Genomic DNA, 14,528 nt, shown 5'->3' with positions numbered 1-14,528 from the left:
TATGCGGCAAGGGAGCCAAAAAGGGACAGCTATGGGTAATGAGGGAGCGAGAGGGCGGGTGAAACGACCGCGCCACCATGATGGGCGAGGAAGGAGAGGGGGAATTTCATTGCCGGGGAGGGGTTGGAAGGGCGGGGGAGGGGGAAGCGAGAGGAACAGACACGGGGATACGGAGGCACCGTGTCGCTGGCCTCTGCGGCAAATCTGCAGGTTTCGTGTGGCGTGTGCGTGGCACGGAATCGCGGGGATTTCACGATCGCAGAAGTGTGCGTGGCCGGAAGGAAACGTGCTCTCCCGTGAGTTTCCTAGTGCGTAAATCTAAATCGTGCGTACGGTGCGCTTCTCCTCTCTCTGTACGTGTAGTACGTGTGCGTGGGATCGCCTCTCGTGTGCCGTAGCGAAAACTTGGCCAGCTCGGGGGATGAAGATCTTCGATGGCGTGGCGCGGTCGCAGCACTCGATCTGTAAGAGTAGCATCCCTTACGAGATTCGGGGCTAACCAAGGAACAATTACGGTGGACCGATGAGGTGGTGGCTCGACCTTATCCGCGATAGGTCTCGCGCGACCGAATTGATTGATCGGCCAAGAGGATAATAGAAAAGAGCTCGTCGATGCCAGTCGACGACCTCGCGGACCAGGTGGGGGGTGTCCTCTCGTGAGAACGGGCGAATACACGTTCACGCGCCGCGAGACTACGCGTGGAGAGGAAGCTGACAAGTGCACGGTGCTGTCTGTCGGTCCGTTTCCACTCTTTTCTGCGGGCTTCGTTCGTTCGTTCAATCAATCAATTACCCGCAATGTGTCTGTTCGCGTGATCAGTGTTTGACCACATTTATGTGACTAATTCTGTTCGGTGCTAACCATCGTCAAGTTTACATCTAAATCGAAAAGAGGCTTGGACCAATTGGTCAACCTCTCGTTTGGAAGAAGCGTACGTACGTATAAACGAAAGGACGAAACTGGTGAAAAGGACGAGAATACAAGAAAGCATCAAGAAGAAAGAGAAGTGGAAGATGAAATAAGGAGAGATGGACACAGTGGTGTACAGTGTGCTCTCTCGTGTTTAATTTTTCAACGAGGCTGCGAGCGGCGACGCGATTGGTCAGAACAGGCCGCGAGGAACGTACGGATTTTTCGTCGAGTCCGCAGATTCTCATGCAAGTACGTGGTATAAGCGAATTTGCCGCGGTCGATGCACTCAAAAGCTCGCTCGGGGGAGTCGAGTGACACGTACACGACACCGCGAGGACCGTGGCACAGTCGATTCGAGTAATCGAGCGTCGAATCGAGCGTCGAACCACAGCCTGGCCGCCCCTTGCCTCTTAACGAACCTGTGTCAACCTAACTACAGAATTTCTTGCTTGTACGATACCAATTCACACCAATTTCCTTTTCAAGTATTACAGTATATTACATGTAAAGTCTTGTACACATTCTAGTCATTACTATATAGATTCTAAAGATTATTCCTTCTTTTTTTATACGTATATAATTGATTCTCATAACATTTGCAAAGGGTTTGACTGTTGCTGTTGGTCCATCGGTGTCTATCAGGTTGTTGCTACTCTGTCTCTGGTTCAACGACTTTCTATCGAAAATTTCGCAATATTGAGAGTTATTGGCCGGCTCCCAAGCGACTTTCTAACTAATTTATGATCGATATAAATTTCGCGGCGTATTACGCGGGCATACCATTAGCGTACGTCAGCAATTAATATGCCTTAGTGTGCGCGGCCGGAAGCGGCTCGATGTCGGAACATGCCTGTGGAATTTCTGCTTCTCATAACGCTTCAAGATTCCCCTTTGTCTCGCAAAATACCATATATGACTATATACATTTTATGCAGCTAAAAAAACAAATAGCAAATTTCAACAGCAGATGCAACTTTATACATTGAACTTTATCTTCCTATTAAATTATTATAATGCATTAACAAATTAAGTAGTATATTTTTAAATTAAACGATGTATTTATTTTTTCCCCTAAAAGCGTAATATGTTGCAGGAGGTGGATATTGTTTTTGTTGCAGATTAATCCTGGGGCTGGGGTTGTAATTGGAAAAGTGGGCCAGCGTGCACGCTCAGCGCGGCTTAATCAGAATGAAATCTAAGAAGTCCCGGGCAACAATGGCTTTGTGATGCCCGAAGGAGGACCGTCGGCGAAATGAAAGCCCCTGAGAAACAATGGAAGCGTCCACGCAGGCATGACGGCCCCATTCAGATTCGCAGACGGCATGCTTAGTGGCGGCCAAAGGAGACGCTCAAGTAAGAATAAGCCGAGCATCGTTAGACAGAGGGAGAAAAAAGGAGGGCGAAAGGGCAAGAAAGAATGAGAAAGAGAAAGATACCTAGCTTTTCCTTGGACACGATCGAATGGCATGATACAAAATACACCATGCGTCTCGGTGTCTGCCGTTTTACTTATGCCGGATCATCCTCCTGCATATTCTTCCTCCTGTATCATTTCTTCTAAATCAAGTCTTCTTTCTTCCCTTTTTTATTGCGTATGCGTGTATGTTTCTTTTCTTTCTTTGTTTTTAACTTTTGTGCGTGAAGCTATACCGTGATGGACAAAAGAATGTTTAAAATTAACACTACGGGTATATGAGCATAAGTAAAGCAGCATTTTTTCTATACTATACACTTGTGTATTCTAAGGCATAGGATTACATTTAAACTTCCTCTTGGACGTCACAACGTGTACAGTGGCCACAAAGAAGTATTTGCACATACACTTATTTTTCGATGAAACATTTTGTTTATCAGGCTCCATATACATTTTGTTTAGCATCGAGTTTTTGTAGTCATATGAAACAGACTAGATGATGTGAAACTTAATATACCTGAACTAATTTAGGAAAAAGTAGGTATCTGAACAAGACAGTAGGTTATACCGTCGTATTATTTACGAGAAAATATTTTCAGTATCTTCGTGGCAGACGCCGCGAACTCTCCACTATTGAATAATGTAACTCAAATGTAATCTAAAATACTATTTCACTCACTCATGTAATCTAGAGCTACCAATAGACTGTTAAGGATATCTACTACGTCTGATATCGACAATCTGAGTGACCATTACGTGTAGAAATATAGTAAATTCTTGTCGGTGACGAGTGTCCTGCACAGTTGTTTCTGAGACGTCGCGTCGTACAGTTTCAAGAACAGGTTTGTTCGAACTCTCGATGGGACGGAAGTTTGGAAATTTGTTGGGACGAATTTCACGCAACACGATGTTTCCATTTTAACGTAGCGGCTAATGTTCGAACTCGTTTTACGAGCAACATGTGCAGGTAATAAAAGATGAGAGTCCCGGGATTTCGCGAATGATTCATTGATATCGTTTTACCAGGCAAGCTTGCCCCCTTAATTCCATTCGCTTTTTCGACCAACAACTTGGCTCGTGCTTGCCGAGCGAAGTATCGAACCGAACAACGTTTAAAACACTCCGTTGAACACTTACGAGGAAATTTCCATTTCAATTGCAACCGCATTAATATTCATAATCGTGTAAATAAATTAACCGGCTGTGTTCCTGATGTGAACGATTAAGTAGCTATCAGATGTGCCATTTCACGACGCGTCACGAGCCATTCATCATTTCTTGTTCGAGTTATTCGAAAATTAAGTTCCAACCTGTTATGTCTTCATACTTTAATTCTTTAGGAAATTTCATTTCTAACGGGGATATACAGAGTGTTCTTCGTATTACGTACGGTTTACGCAATTTCTTGCTAGGTAAAATAAGTCATCTGAATCTATTTATTAATTGGAACTCAAAGGGGTTCGGAATTTAAAAGAGAAAACTCCACTATGTGGCAGTAATTTCTTGCGTAATATAACTCAAACTACTAGCTCATTAAAATACCGTAAATATTGCAGTAATTTAATGAATTAGATTAATTAATGAAAATAACGAAATTTTCGTATAATATACTACGTAACGAGCGATGAAAATGATTTTTTAACATAACTTTTTCTCCGTTGTATGGGTAATGTGTAACAATAGCAGACGTTTCAAACATACTTTATTCCCATAGTGATTTTTAGGTTACTTTTTCCTTTTTTAACTACATTAGAGCTTAATAAAGAATATTAAGTAGAATTCAACAAACTTAAATCGCTCTTTTTCCTTGTACATTTTTGGTTATATTCAAATTATATTTGAAATTAATTTTTTCAAAAATCTCCTAACTGTGTCACTTTTCTAACAAATCGATCATACATCACAGCATGTGCGTTAAGTGATTACATATTTTTTTATAAAAAAATAGATGAAAGAAATAAAAAATGTTTCTTACAAGTTCATCATATAAATTAAAAAGCGAAACTTGGTAGAAACATAAAACTGACTCTCCTACGTAATGAATAGTGGTGGGGGAAATGGCCTTGAACGACTAACGACTTCTATCGAGACTATAGCGAGGGGGATCGTTCTTTAAAGTTTAAACGTTCCTAAATCGACTACAATTAGCGTCATTGACAAACGAACAACGGTAACGAGTTTTAATTGGTCACATTTCGGCGACTGGGCATTAAGGCCGGGCTAGTCTGACAAATGCGAGTGTTGTTCGAGCAATGGCGCACAATAACGCGTTAAGTAGCGACCGTTTCTCTCTAACGAGCGAACAGCCTCGCAGAGAGCGTGTTAATCCAGAAATTATCACGTGTAATTTTATGTACGGCCTGTTAGCACTAACGACTCACTTCGTGACACACAAGAATAGCATTCATACATGCAAATAATATGATTTCATTTCATATTGAAGGGGATATATCATCTTGAGGCGTCCAAAGATATATAAAATTTGGGTATTTTTTCATAAATAATTATGAAATAAAAAGTACAGATTTTCGTGTATAATATTAATATAGCTTTTAGCTCCACTTTACATTCTTTTTTAAAGAAAAATGTTTAAAAAGACAAAGTTATTGCCTATATTGGAAATCACTTCCGGTAAAATACAGACGATTAACCGTTATTATTGGCGAGAACTGGAACCTTTAAAATAAAAAATTCCTTTCGTTTCATAAACTAGAATCTATTATCTACGGTATAACGTACAATTTTGAAAATTAACGTAACAGTTTGAAGAAGAACACATACTTTTACTGTTAAATTTCAAACATTCCTGAAAAATGTAATTCGGATATTTGGAAAATTCTAAGCGATGTTGTGAAGTGCTCTGCTTATTCCTTCGTAGTATATCGGAAAATATTACGCTATATTTTTATCTGATCTTTTTTTCACAAAAAAATCACTTCTTTCAGCTTTTGCCTTTTGCTATAAGAAAAAGCGTTGGAAAGTCTTTTACATATTCTTATTACGTATAAAACTTCTCACAAATTTCCAACTTCATGAATAATTTTGTAACTCACTGTACATATATTTTACAAATTTTTAAAGTCATTTCCTGCAAAAACTGCTGAAGCTTTGTATGCAAAAACTTTATTCTTCGCTTTTATCTTCTCCCTTCGCAAGGAATCACTTCCTTAACCTTTTTCTTTAAACCACCTTTCTGAAACGCTCTATATGCTACGCGCGCGCGATTCGAAGCATATTCAACGCGTGTCGTGTAGCGTTCGATCGTTCCAGCACTATGCGACAGTGTCGTTCATTCTCGAAGTCTTTTTCACCCCTTGTAATCGACAGGTCTTTTTCTTCCCCCCGATTATTTTCTTTATAACGACACGTTTCCTTTTTTTCGCAGTTTTACGCGGAGAAGAAAAAAAAAGAAGGAGAGGAGAAACGGATCGAGTTCGTTAATTGGCCTGCTTGTTCTCGTACAAGCAAAAAAAACAGGGGACGATGAAGATGAATAGAAATATCAGAGCACTCTCTTTCCTCCTCCCCTCCGTTTTTCCTTCTCCTGAAGAGTCTCGTTCGGTCTGTTTCGCGTTAGAGTCAACAGGTTCAAAGTTGTTTTTTAAGTGTTCTAGAGAAAATGTTTCGGGACGCAGAATAATGCGGACATATTGCAAAAGGAACCGCGCGTTCGTGCCTTGTTTTCGTATTGTCCATATGCACACAGTCTAGGGGCTGACCTATTTCAATTTATGCGAGAAACTTGATGTTTTTCCACAAAAGTCCTCTTGTTTACGAAAGATTGAGTATGCTATAAATTAAAAGAGAAGTTCTCGAGATCTCGTTTGTTGATTTGTGTAGCGAATGTTGCAATTTGTGTCGATAGAGTTTCGCTAGACTACTGAACTAATATTATTAAATCTAAATTATTACACACAGAATTAAGTGTATTATATATACTGTTTCAAAGATAACAATGACATTTATGCAATAAAAAAGTATCATTTATATACAATTTTCTTGTTGTTGGAATCGATTCGACAAGAATCCCCAGAGACTCCTACCTACATTTCCGGCCAACCGTCTTTAATATTCTGTTGCTCCCCTAAACCTTCAACTCCCCATGTATCCACTTTTTCAACAACGTATAATATATTCGACGGATACGATGCCATTTCCGAAATATATCCATCATGTATATCGATTATACAATGACCTTTAGAAAATGACGCGGGCATACGGGGGGAAATAATAAATTCGAACGCTGTCACTTAATTTCAACGTTGTATTATTACATACGTAAAGAATGAATATAGATAGGAAGAGTTATCAGTACGCAGAAATCGATCACTAGTTGAAAAGTTTCGAGAACGTGTATTGCTCTAGGTAACAATTAAAATGGGTCACCCGGTATACGCGAAGAAAAGTTCGACTCGCCAAAGGTAACAAAATCTGCAGTTTGTTACGTGTCTTTCGGTTCCATTGTGCTCTACTTATACTGTAACTTTTAGAATCATATTGATTAATAAGTGATCTGGTCCTAACTAAAGCTAAAAAATAATTGGTCCTAACTAAAGCTGTACTAGTAAGAGCATAATAGTACGAAATGATCGATCTGGTATCTGTCAAAATGTTATAATTAATTGAAGTCATAATTGTTAGAAATGTCAGAAATATTTTTTTCAATTATCATTTCTTATACAAAACCAGAATGTTTCCTAATGAACAGAGGGGTAGGTGATTAATCCAAGAGAAAATCGTGGTTGAACCAATTTTTCATAAAATCTTATCTGTTTTCAGATCTCTAATAGACGGAGGAAGGATCCACAGGGACGACTAGCAGCAGCCAAAGAGAAACGGACAGTGGCATGATAGGGGCAATGCACCACCCTCTGCGAGGGCGCATTCTGCTGGCCCTCTTCATTCTGCTCAGCACATTCGCGTTGCTCTCTAAAGCGGTCGCGTTCCCGGACTGGACCGACTGTCCTGCTACGTGCCGTTGCAAGTGGACATCCGGCAAAAAATCCGCCCTGTGCTACAATGCTAGCCTAACCTCACTCCCCGCCAATTTGGACCCTGACATGCAGGTCCTCGACCTGTCTGGAAACAAAATTCCCGCGTTGCAGTCAGAGATCTTTAAGCGTTCCGGCCTAGTGAATCTGCAGAGGGTCTTCCTGAGGAACGCTGGAATTTATAAAATCCACGCAGACTCTTTCAGAGACATGAGGATCTTAGTAGAAATCGATCTCTCCGATAATCACGTGGAGATGCTGGAACCAGACACTTTTCTGGGCAACGAAAGACTGAGAATCCTGATCTTAAGCGGGAATCCATTGGGCAAGCTGAGAAGCCACCAGTTCCCTATTCTGCAACATCTGAGGAACTTGGAATTGCAGAGATGCTCTTTATCCGAGATTCATGGAGAAGCATTTGTCCATCTGACCGGTCTAGAATCATTGAGGTTAGACCATAACGAATTGGAGTATCTGGATGTATCGGTGATATCAAGTTTGCCACGTTTGAAAACCCTAACACTAGACGGTAACCAGTGGAGTTGCGATTGCAGACTTAGAGATTTCCGAATCTGGCTGATCCCTAGCAGACCTAGCAAACTGTACTCCGTGCCTCAAGTGTGTTCGTCGCCTATGAGACTGGAAGGTCGCAAGTGGGAAGATGTGAAGCCAGTAGAGTTCGCCTGTGAGCCTGAAGTGTTCGTGTTGGCCAGCAGTATTCAGGAAGAGACTAATGGAAACCTGAGCCTGGCCTGCCTAGCCACGGGGGATCCAGAGCCTGAAGTTTGGTGGCAACTAAATGGAGGTCCAGTAAACGCGACCAAATTAACCGAACAGACTTATTCGGGAACCTACGTGGCCTACGCGACACCTGACGTCGATACGGCCTACAATGAGCGAGTCCCGTCGTCCAGTAGACTCACCGATAGGTGGAACAACTTGACCGTCTATAACGCCAGTGATGGTGACGCCGGGGAATACTCCTGTTTTGCCAAAAATATCGCCGGTCTGGCCAGGGATACCGTCAGTGTCGCTATTCCGCGGGTGTACACGGCACCCACACTCTCCCAGAGCGATAACTGGTTGCTCTGGGTGAGTTTGGCCGGTGGGGGAGCTGCTGCGTTGTGTGCTTCCATTTCTGCGGTTCTGTTGGCTTTGTGCGTGTGTGGTGGTACTCGACGACAGCGTGCTCGAGAAAAGGTGAAGCTTCAGGGGAGCACTAGTTTCGGTGACCAGGAGAAGAAGCTTCTGGATCTGTCTGTGACTACCACGACACCTGGAAATAGCAACGATCGAGGCAGTGGTCACGGCAGTATAGTGGAAGCTTGTAGCACGGGTGACCTGGAACTGGCAGAGAGAGGGTCTATTTGCGACCCCATGAGCGCTGCCACTGTTACCGTAGAGAGACTACGTCCAGAGGTGAGCAGTGGCTCCGTGACCGCTATGAGAGCCGTACCGTGCGCCGCCATGTTCCCACCACCGCCACCAGAATTCACTAGTGGCGTCCTACCAGCTGGAATCTTCGGGAACATCTTTATCTCCGTGTCAATGCCCCAGGATTCTTCCGATCGTTGTTACCCCGATCTTTTGGACATTCCTGTTCATGGCACTAGCGGTGTAGTGAACAAAACGACTTCGGCTCTTCCGGCGGCCAGCAGCGTGTCTAGCTTCGCGACGCTGCCGCGACGAGCGCTGCGATCCAGCGACCTCTGTTCGCCTTACGACAATATGGGGCCCCGCGTAACGGCCAACGGGAGTTCCGCGTTCTCGCTAACGGACGCGGACCTGCGATTATCGCCACCGCCGCCACCTCGAATCATACAACCGCCGCACGAGTTTGTATCCCTATGAGGGATATCTTCGTGCGGCCGGCTTTCGAGCAAATAGTCGGTATAATTGTTCAAAGCTCGTCCGTCGCTTTTTTCCCCCCTCAATCCGAAAAAACAAACCACCATCATGTTCAGTCACGCGCGTCCTCTTCCCCGTCGATCTCGTTCGTTGTGTTCGTCGTTGATAGTACTCCACACGTATCCGCATTTTATACGGTGAGCCGTGGGCCTACCAGGTGAAACACTGGCGAGTGTGTTGTTTCCATGTAGGAATTGTATAACACAAGAAATTGAGATGATGTGTGGTGACCGTTGTACTTTTGGTAATTTCATTTTTCTTCACTTGTGATATCTGTGTTGCGTTATTTGTCATTCAATTTGTTGATTTTTCAAGCTGTTAATGGATCTTTATGAAAATCCAGAAGACCAATAATCCTGTTGCCAAATGTAAATTAAGGGAAAAATAGGAGGGACACTTTTGTATCTCTTGTACTTATACCGTGATTGATGTAATATACACGTAAGTTAACAATTGTTATCATCACTTGGTAAGCGAATGGCTCACATTTTTAAATCATCCGAAAAACCACTCCTCGAGCGTACATTGATTAAGGTTGTATGCATACAGGGACCTAGAAAGTTTGTATCTCGTTGGTATATTTAAAAAGACGTCCGGAGGTTATCGAAAGTAGTATAAACACAGTTATGTCTGTCCAACAACCTATTCGATTACGTAAGACGTTGAGTCTCGAAACTGCACGTTCCCCTTACTATTCACTAAGTTGGCAACACTAGCGCCGCTGATCAACGTTAGTGCCAATAAATCGACGTTCGCCATTTGGAATTTATTATCGACGAAGCGACCCTTTCTCGCCAATGAATGAAATGCTTTTTGCGCCAAAGAGGACGGTTCATTTTTGTAAATAGCTCGAAAGAAAAAGAAAATGAAGATTAAACTCGTTCGTTTGCTCAAGTATCAGAAACGAAAATACAGAAAGCTAAAGTGATTTCTGATGCTAGAACTCGTAAGACTTGTGACTTTTTATAACGAACATACACACATTGTATAGTCGACCCGATATTTTTCGATGTTGACCGTTTTAGAAGCTCGCTGTGCATAATTTTAAGAACTTCATCCAGCAATCTATTCGTTCGGTGTATATAATATATTTATGATTTCAGTTCAATGGGTAGCAATTATAGTGCTTCCAATAGAGTGCTGCGATTATTTACTTTCCATCTAGCTCCTCGTTCATCCATATTTTCATTAATTGATATTTTATTCTTTGAGAATGTTTAAGTTACACAGTGAATCAGTTTCTTTATTTATAACGCCGATAATTACCATTCAAAACATCATTAACTCTCAGATATCTTCGTTCCTTATTCAGACTTTTCAAACTATTTTTATCTATATTTTAAGTTCAAGAAGAAGTTTCTCTTAATCTAGTCTTTGATCATTTAAAAACTGTGAAATATCTGATAAACTATCAAAGAGTTTGACATAATGTAACTTCAAGGTACATTACATTTGAAAAATATAATATTAATTTGTTTAATTTTGACTACCCTTCCGCAGCCTTAATTGTTAAAAAGACTGTCGATACATTTATATATTATCTATTTCCTTAAGCACCTGTTACATCCAAATTCACTGTCGTTCGCTTCGTTCCTTAGTATTAACCTAACTTCTCTACTTCTCGAAAATTCTACTTTTTCATCAAATTCCTCTGACAGATATATTAATCTCCTTTATCGATTTTCAGATATATTCCACTAAACCAAACCACCGACTTTCTCAAACTGCTATCATAGAAACAATTTTATCCAGTTCCTAAACGTGTCAGTAATTCATATATACTACTGCGTCATTCCTAACCTCTTAAAACTCCTATGAACAGCTTAAGAAAGCAATCTCCTTTCCAATTTTCAGCTATATTCCACGGAACCATCGACTTGCGTCAACGTTCCTCAACCTATGGATACAATCAACTGGACACGTGCAGTTTCTAAGACGAGCCCCCTCGTGTCTGTATGTTCGCTTGTCTAACTGGCTTGCATGCTTGGTCGGCGTACAATGGCTGCTCGCAGAGGAAGCGTGTACAATGACGAGTGCGTGTGTGATCGTTTTAGGACGTAAGTTTCTTCTAGTTGCCAATACCCACGGATTCCAGTGGTTTGTAAATAACTAATGAAAATAAAAAAAAAGGAATACGAAGACAAAGGAGAGGACGAAGAAAAAAGGGACAGAAAAAGAAGACGAGGAGGATCGAGGTTATCCTCAGTGGACGCAGAGAACGAAGTAACGTTATCTCCCCTAATCATTCTCGAGGTGTATCACTAGTTTGTTACGTACTCTACGTGTGCAGTGTTGGTGGAATCGATATAGTGGCCTCGTAAAATTGGTCAACCATTAAAGCTTACATCAATAACTTACATTAATAAGAATTTAGAGTGAAAATGTAAGTCACAAATGGCTGTTTCGTAACCTATTCAGTGTATTCTATTTTCAGAGACTTTAAGAATCAAAGATTCAATTGTCAAAAATTTAAAGACCCGAAGGTTCCAAGATCCAATTTTTAAGGATTTACAAGTTCTTCCATAATACGGCCCTGAATATGGCCACATTATCGTATTAACTGCGCAATGATTTAATTTCTAATTGTACTGTTTCGACTCCATCAACTGTACATATTTGTTATCGCAGTACACGTATTTAATAGCGTGGCGGGCGCGTGCCGTGTCGCCGCCAATTATGAACACTTTGTCAATTAAATAAAACGATTGAATTTTACACATCATCGAATTATTGTTCTCACTTATTCCGACGAATAATCGATCTGATCGATCGGACCTAAACAAGAATTGTTATCTTTTGGGCAAGATGTTGGGGGGATTGAAAAATCGTCAGCGAAGGAAGAGGTTGACAGAGGGCGAAGGTCAAGGTTCAAGTGGTGTACATTTTTTTCGTGGAGAAAATAAAGTTCGAAAAGTTAGTCTGGAAATTCTAATTGATTTTTGATGGTTCGTAAATTTCTTTCTTTGAAATTTTAACGTTCACCCCTTATTCTTTAAGTTCGCTATACCTGTTCAAGAATATACTATAAAAATTTAAATATCTAATTAAATGATTTAATTTATGTACTCATTGAAGTCTAACCTTATTTGATTAAGAGGTCTAATAGCAAATTGTCAAGAGAAAATTGAGGATTCCATTTATATGGATAGAATATTTATCCGACCGAAATCAATAGAACATTTACACCGTATTCTGAATTAATTTACTTTCAAATAGTTTTAGTACGAACGATAGTTTAAATACCTTTTACGTAAATTATTTTTATAATTAGATCGAAAGAATAAGACATTCGCTCGAAAAGCAAAGAATATTTATTTGGAATCCCAGAATATATAAGTAAGACATTTATTTAGATTTCCTTAAAACTGGTAGGAAACTCTTTAATTAATGAAGGCAATTATTAGCAGAATGGCCAATGGTAGCCGCATTACTGCGGTATTCCGGAGATTAAAGGAAATTCCGAACAGGCCGAATCGACGAGGGCGATCGTAATCGTTCTCCGTTCGTTGCATTCGACCCGCAGAAATTAGAAATCTGAACTTGCATCGGTAGTAATACGTGCATTGTTTGCTAAATCGTTGCATTGTATCCACTAATTATACATAGCATCGGTGAATAGTTTCGATTCGAATAGATATAAATTGGCTTAATACTCGCATTCGGTGATAATTACCGCTAGACGAGAAACCTTATGATACAACTTGTTACCTCTGTGCACGTATTACAAAAAGAAGAACACGATAACTCGTGTCTTTTTTATCTTATAGGAGGACGATTTAAAAATTCAGCTGAGAATATTCAGAAGGGAATTTTTCCATTGTTGTAGCAAAATTGTCCTTTTGTTTGATTTTTATTTGAGCTAAATATGTATTTTCATAATCAATCTACAAATAATTGTGGTCATAATATCAAAACTCGTATCTTTCTGTAAAATTTCAGCAGCTTAGAAGCTGTTTTTAAGAGTCTTACTCTTTGGACTTTTAGAGCAAACTGATTTTGTCGCATTAAAATATTATTCTTTATCATCGTGACATCAAACGACATAAAATGACATTAAGGTCAGAAAATCAAGAAAATTACACTTATCTTTAAATGAACATTTTAGTGTACAATTGTTGACTAAAGACACGTTGTTGGTCTCGAAATTTTAAAACCGTAGCAAAATTGTGAACAGCTTTTTAATTACAATATTCGAACTGCATGATAATTCCGGCGAAATGCAATCGTATTTTCCGCCACTGCATATAAAAATTAATATTTCAATCGTTATATATAATGTTTTTATAATCGTGTCGACGAATTCATCCATAATTCACGTTGCGATGAAGAACAAAAAGAAAGGAATAATCGATCGAGATATGAGGATTTATTTTCAGATTTGATTCCCCGGTGATTCGTGGATTAAACGAACTTCATTAAAATGCTAGAAGCTTCCGGAGAAAGTTGGTCAGAATCCATCCTATGGGTTTAATCACTCGATTAACATCGATGCGAAATATCCCCTTTCGCCGTTAATTAATAATTGAATGCACTGTGTGCCTCTTACGATGATCAAAGGGAAATTTCATTTCTGGACTATATTACAAACGAATGATGTGATAAATTTTAAGAAAAACAATATAAATTTGTAATTTAGTTTATTTTCTAGCCTGTCGGCTATGAAAAAGGACAATCGATATTAATTTGTATATTAAAGCTGTAAAGGGAGCTTTGTAAAGAAACTTTTTTATCAGTATATAACATCAAAAGAATTAAAGAAAACAACATGATGGAAGCTTGCAAACTTTTTTGATCTTTTCCAAAATGCAACATAAAATATAATGGGTATAAAAATAAAGATATTTGATGGAACTTAACAATACATAAGAGAGAGAGAGAGAGAGAGCTTATTTCCATTACATGACAGATTACAAAAAAGCAAAATCGTCGAATATTCTACTGTCATCTTCTGTTACCATATAGAACGTCAAGAAATCAAGGAAAAGAAGACTACGAATTAAGGAAAGCCTCCAATTTCCAATTAACAAATTTTCAATTTTCTCTTCGCCAAACAAATGCTTTGCTAAATTGCTGAATTGCAGTAAAGATGAAGAAACATAGAGGAACTTAACGAAAGGTAAAAGAAATTTTTCAACAAAAATTTCGAAAACTAAAATACTGAGATATTACGTCGTAACTGAGGAGTTCTCCCAAAAAGAAAACGGAAAAATTCGAAATCGATAACAACGAGGGGAAGAAAATTCTTTAAAGGAGGAACGGGACGAGTTCATAGAGGGGAGAAGATATCTGTTCAGAACGAAAC

General features: G+C 39.9%; 1 protein-coding gene across 6 annotated transcripts; it reads left to right on the top strand.

Annotated features, from left to right (window-relative positions):
• Window positions 1-177: 177 nt before the first annotated feature.
• LOC122570136 (leucine-rich repeat-containing protein 24-like) lies at window positions 178-12,020 on the top strand. Of its 6 annotated transcripts, none has more exons than XR_006317725.1 (4): window positions 178-1,162; window positions 2,032-2,266; window positions 7,107-10,989; window positions 11,081-12,020. XR_006317725.1 is itself a non-coding variant. In XM_043732063.1 (4 exons), the coding sequence occupies exon 3, from the start codon at window positions 7,175-7,177 to the stop codon at window positions 9,167-9,169; it is 1,995 nt and encodes a 664-aa protein (XP_043587998.1). In that variant the 5' UTR covers window positions 178-1,162; window positions 2,032-2,266; window positions 7,107-7,174; the 3' UTR covers window positions 9,170-9,204; window positions 11,081-12,020. The 6 variants fall into 6 exon arrangements, 4 of the variants coding, with proteins under 4 accessions (XP_043587998.1, XP_043587997.1, XP_043587995.1 ...); XR_006317726.1 differs by having other exon boundaries at window positions 7,107-11,283; window positions 11,357-12,020; XM_043732063.1 differs by having other exon boundaries at window positions 7,107-9,204.
• The last annotated feature ends 2,508 nt before the right edge of the window (window positions 12,021-14,528 follow it).

This window comes from Bombus pyrosoma, linkage group LG8 (genome assembly GCF_014825855.1).
Source record: "Bombus pyrosoma isolate SC7728 linkage group LG8, ASM1482585v1, whole genome shotgun sequence".
NCBI classification, from domain to species: Eukaryota; Metazoa; Arthropoda; class Insecta; order Hymenoptera; family Apidae; genus Bombus; species Bombus pyrosoma.
This window is presented reverse-complemented; position numbering and strand designations above follow the sequence as displayed.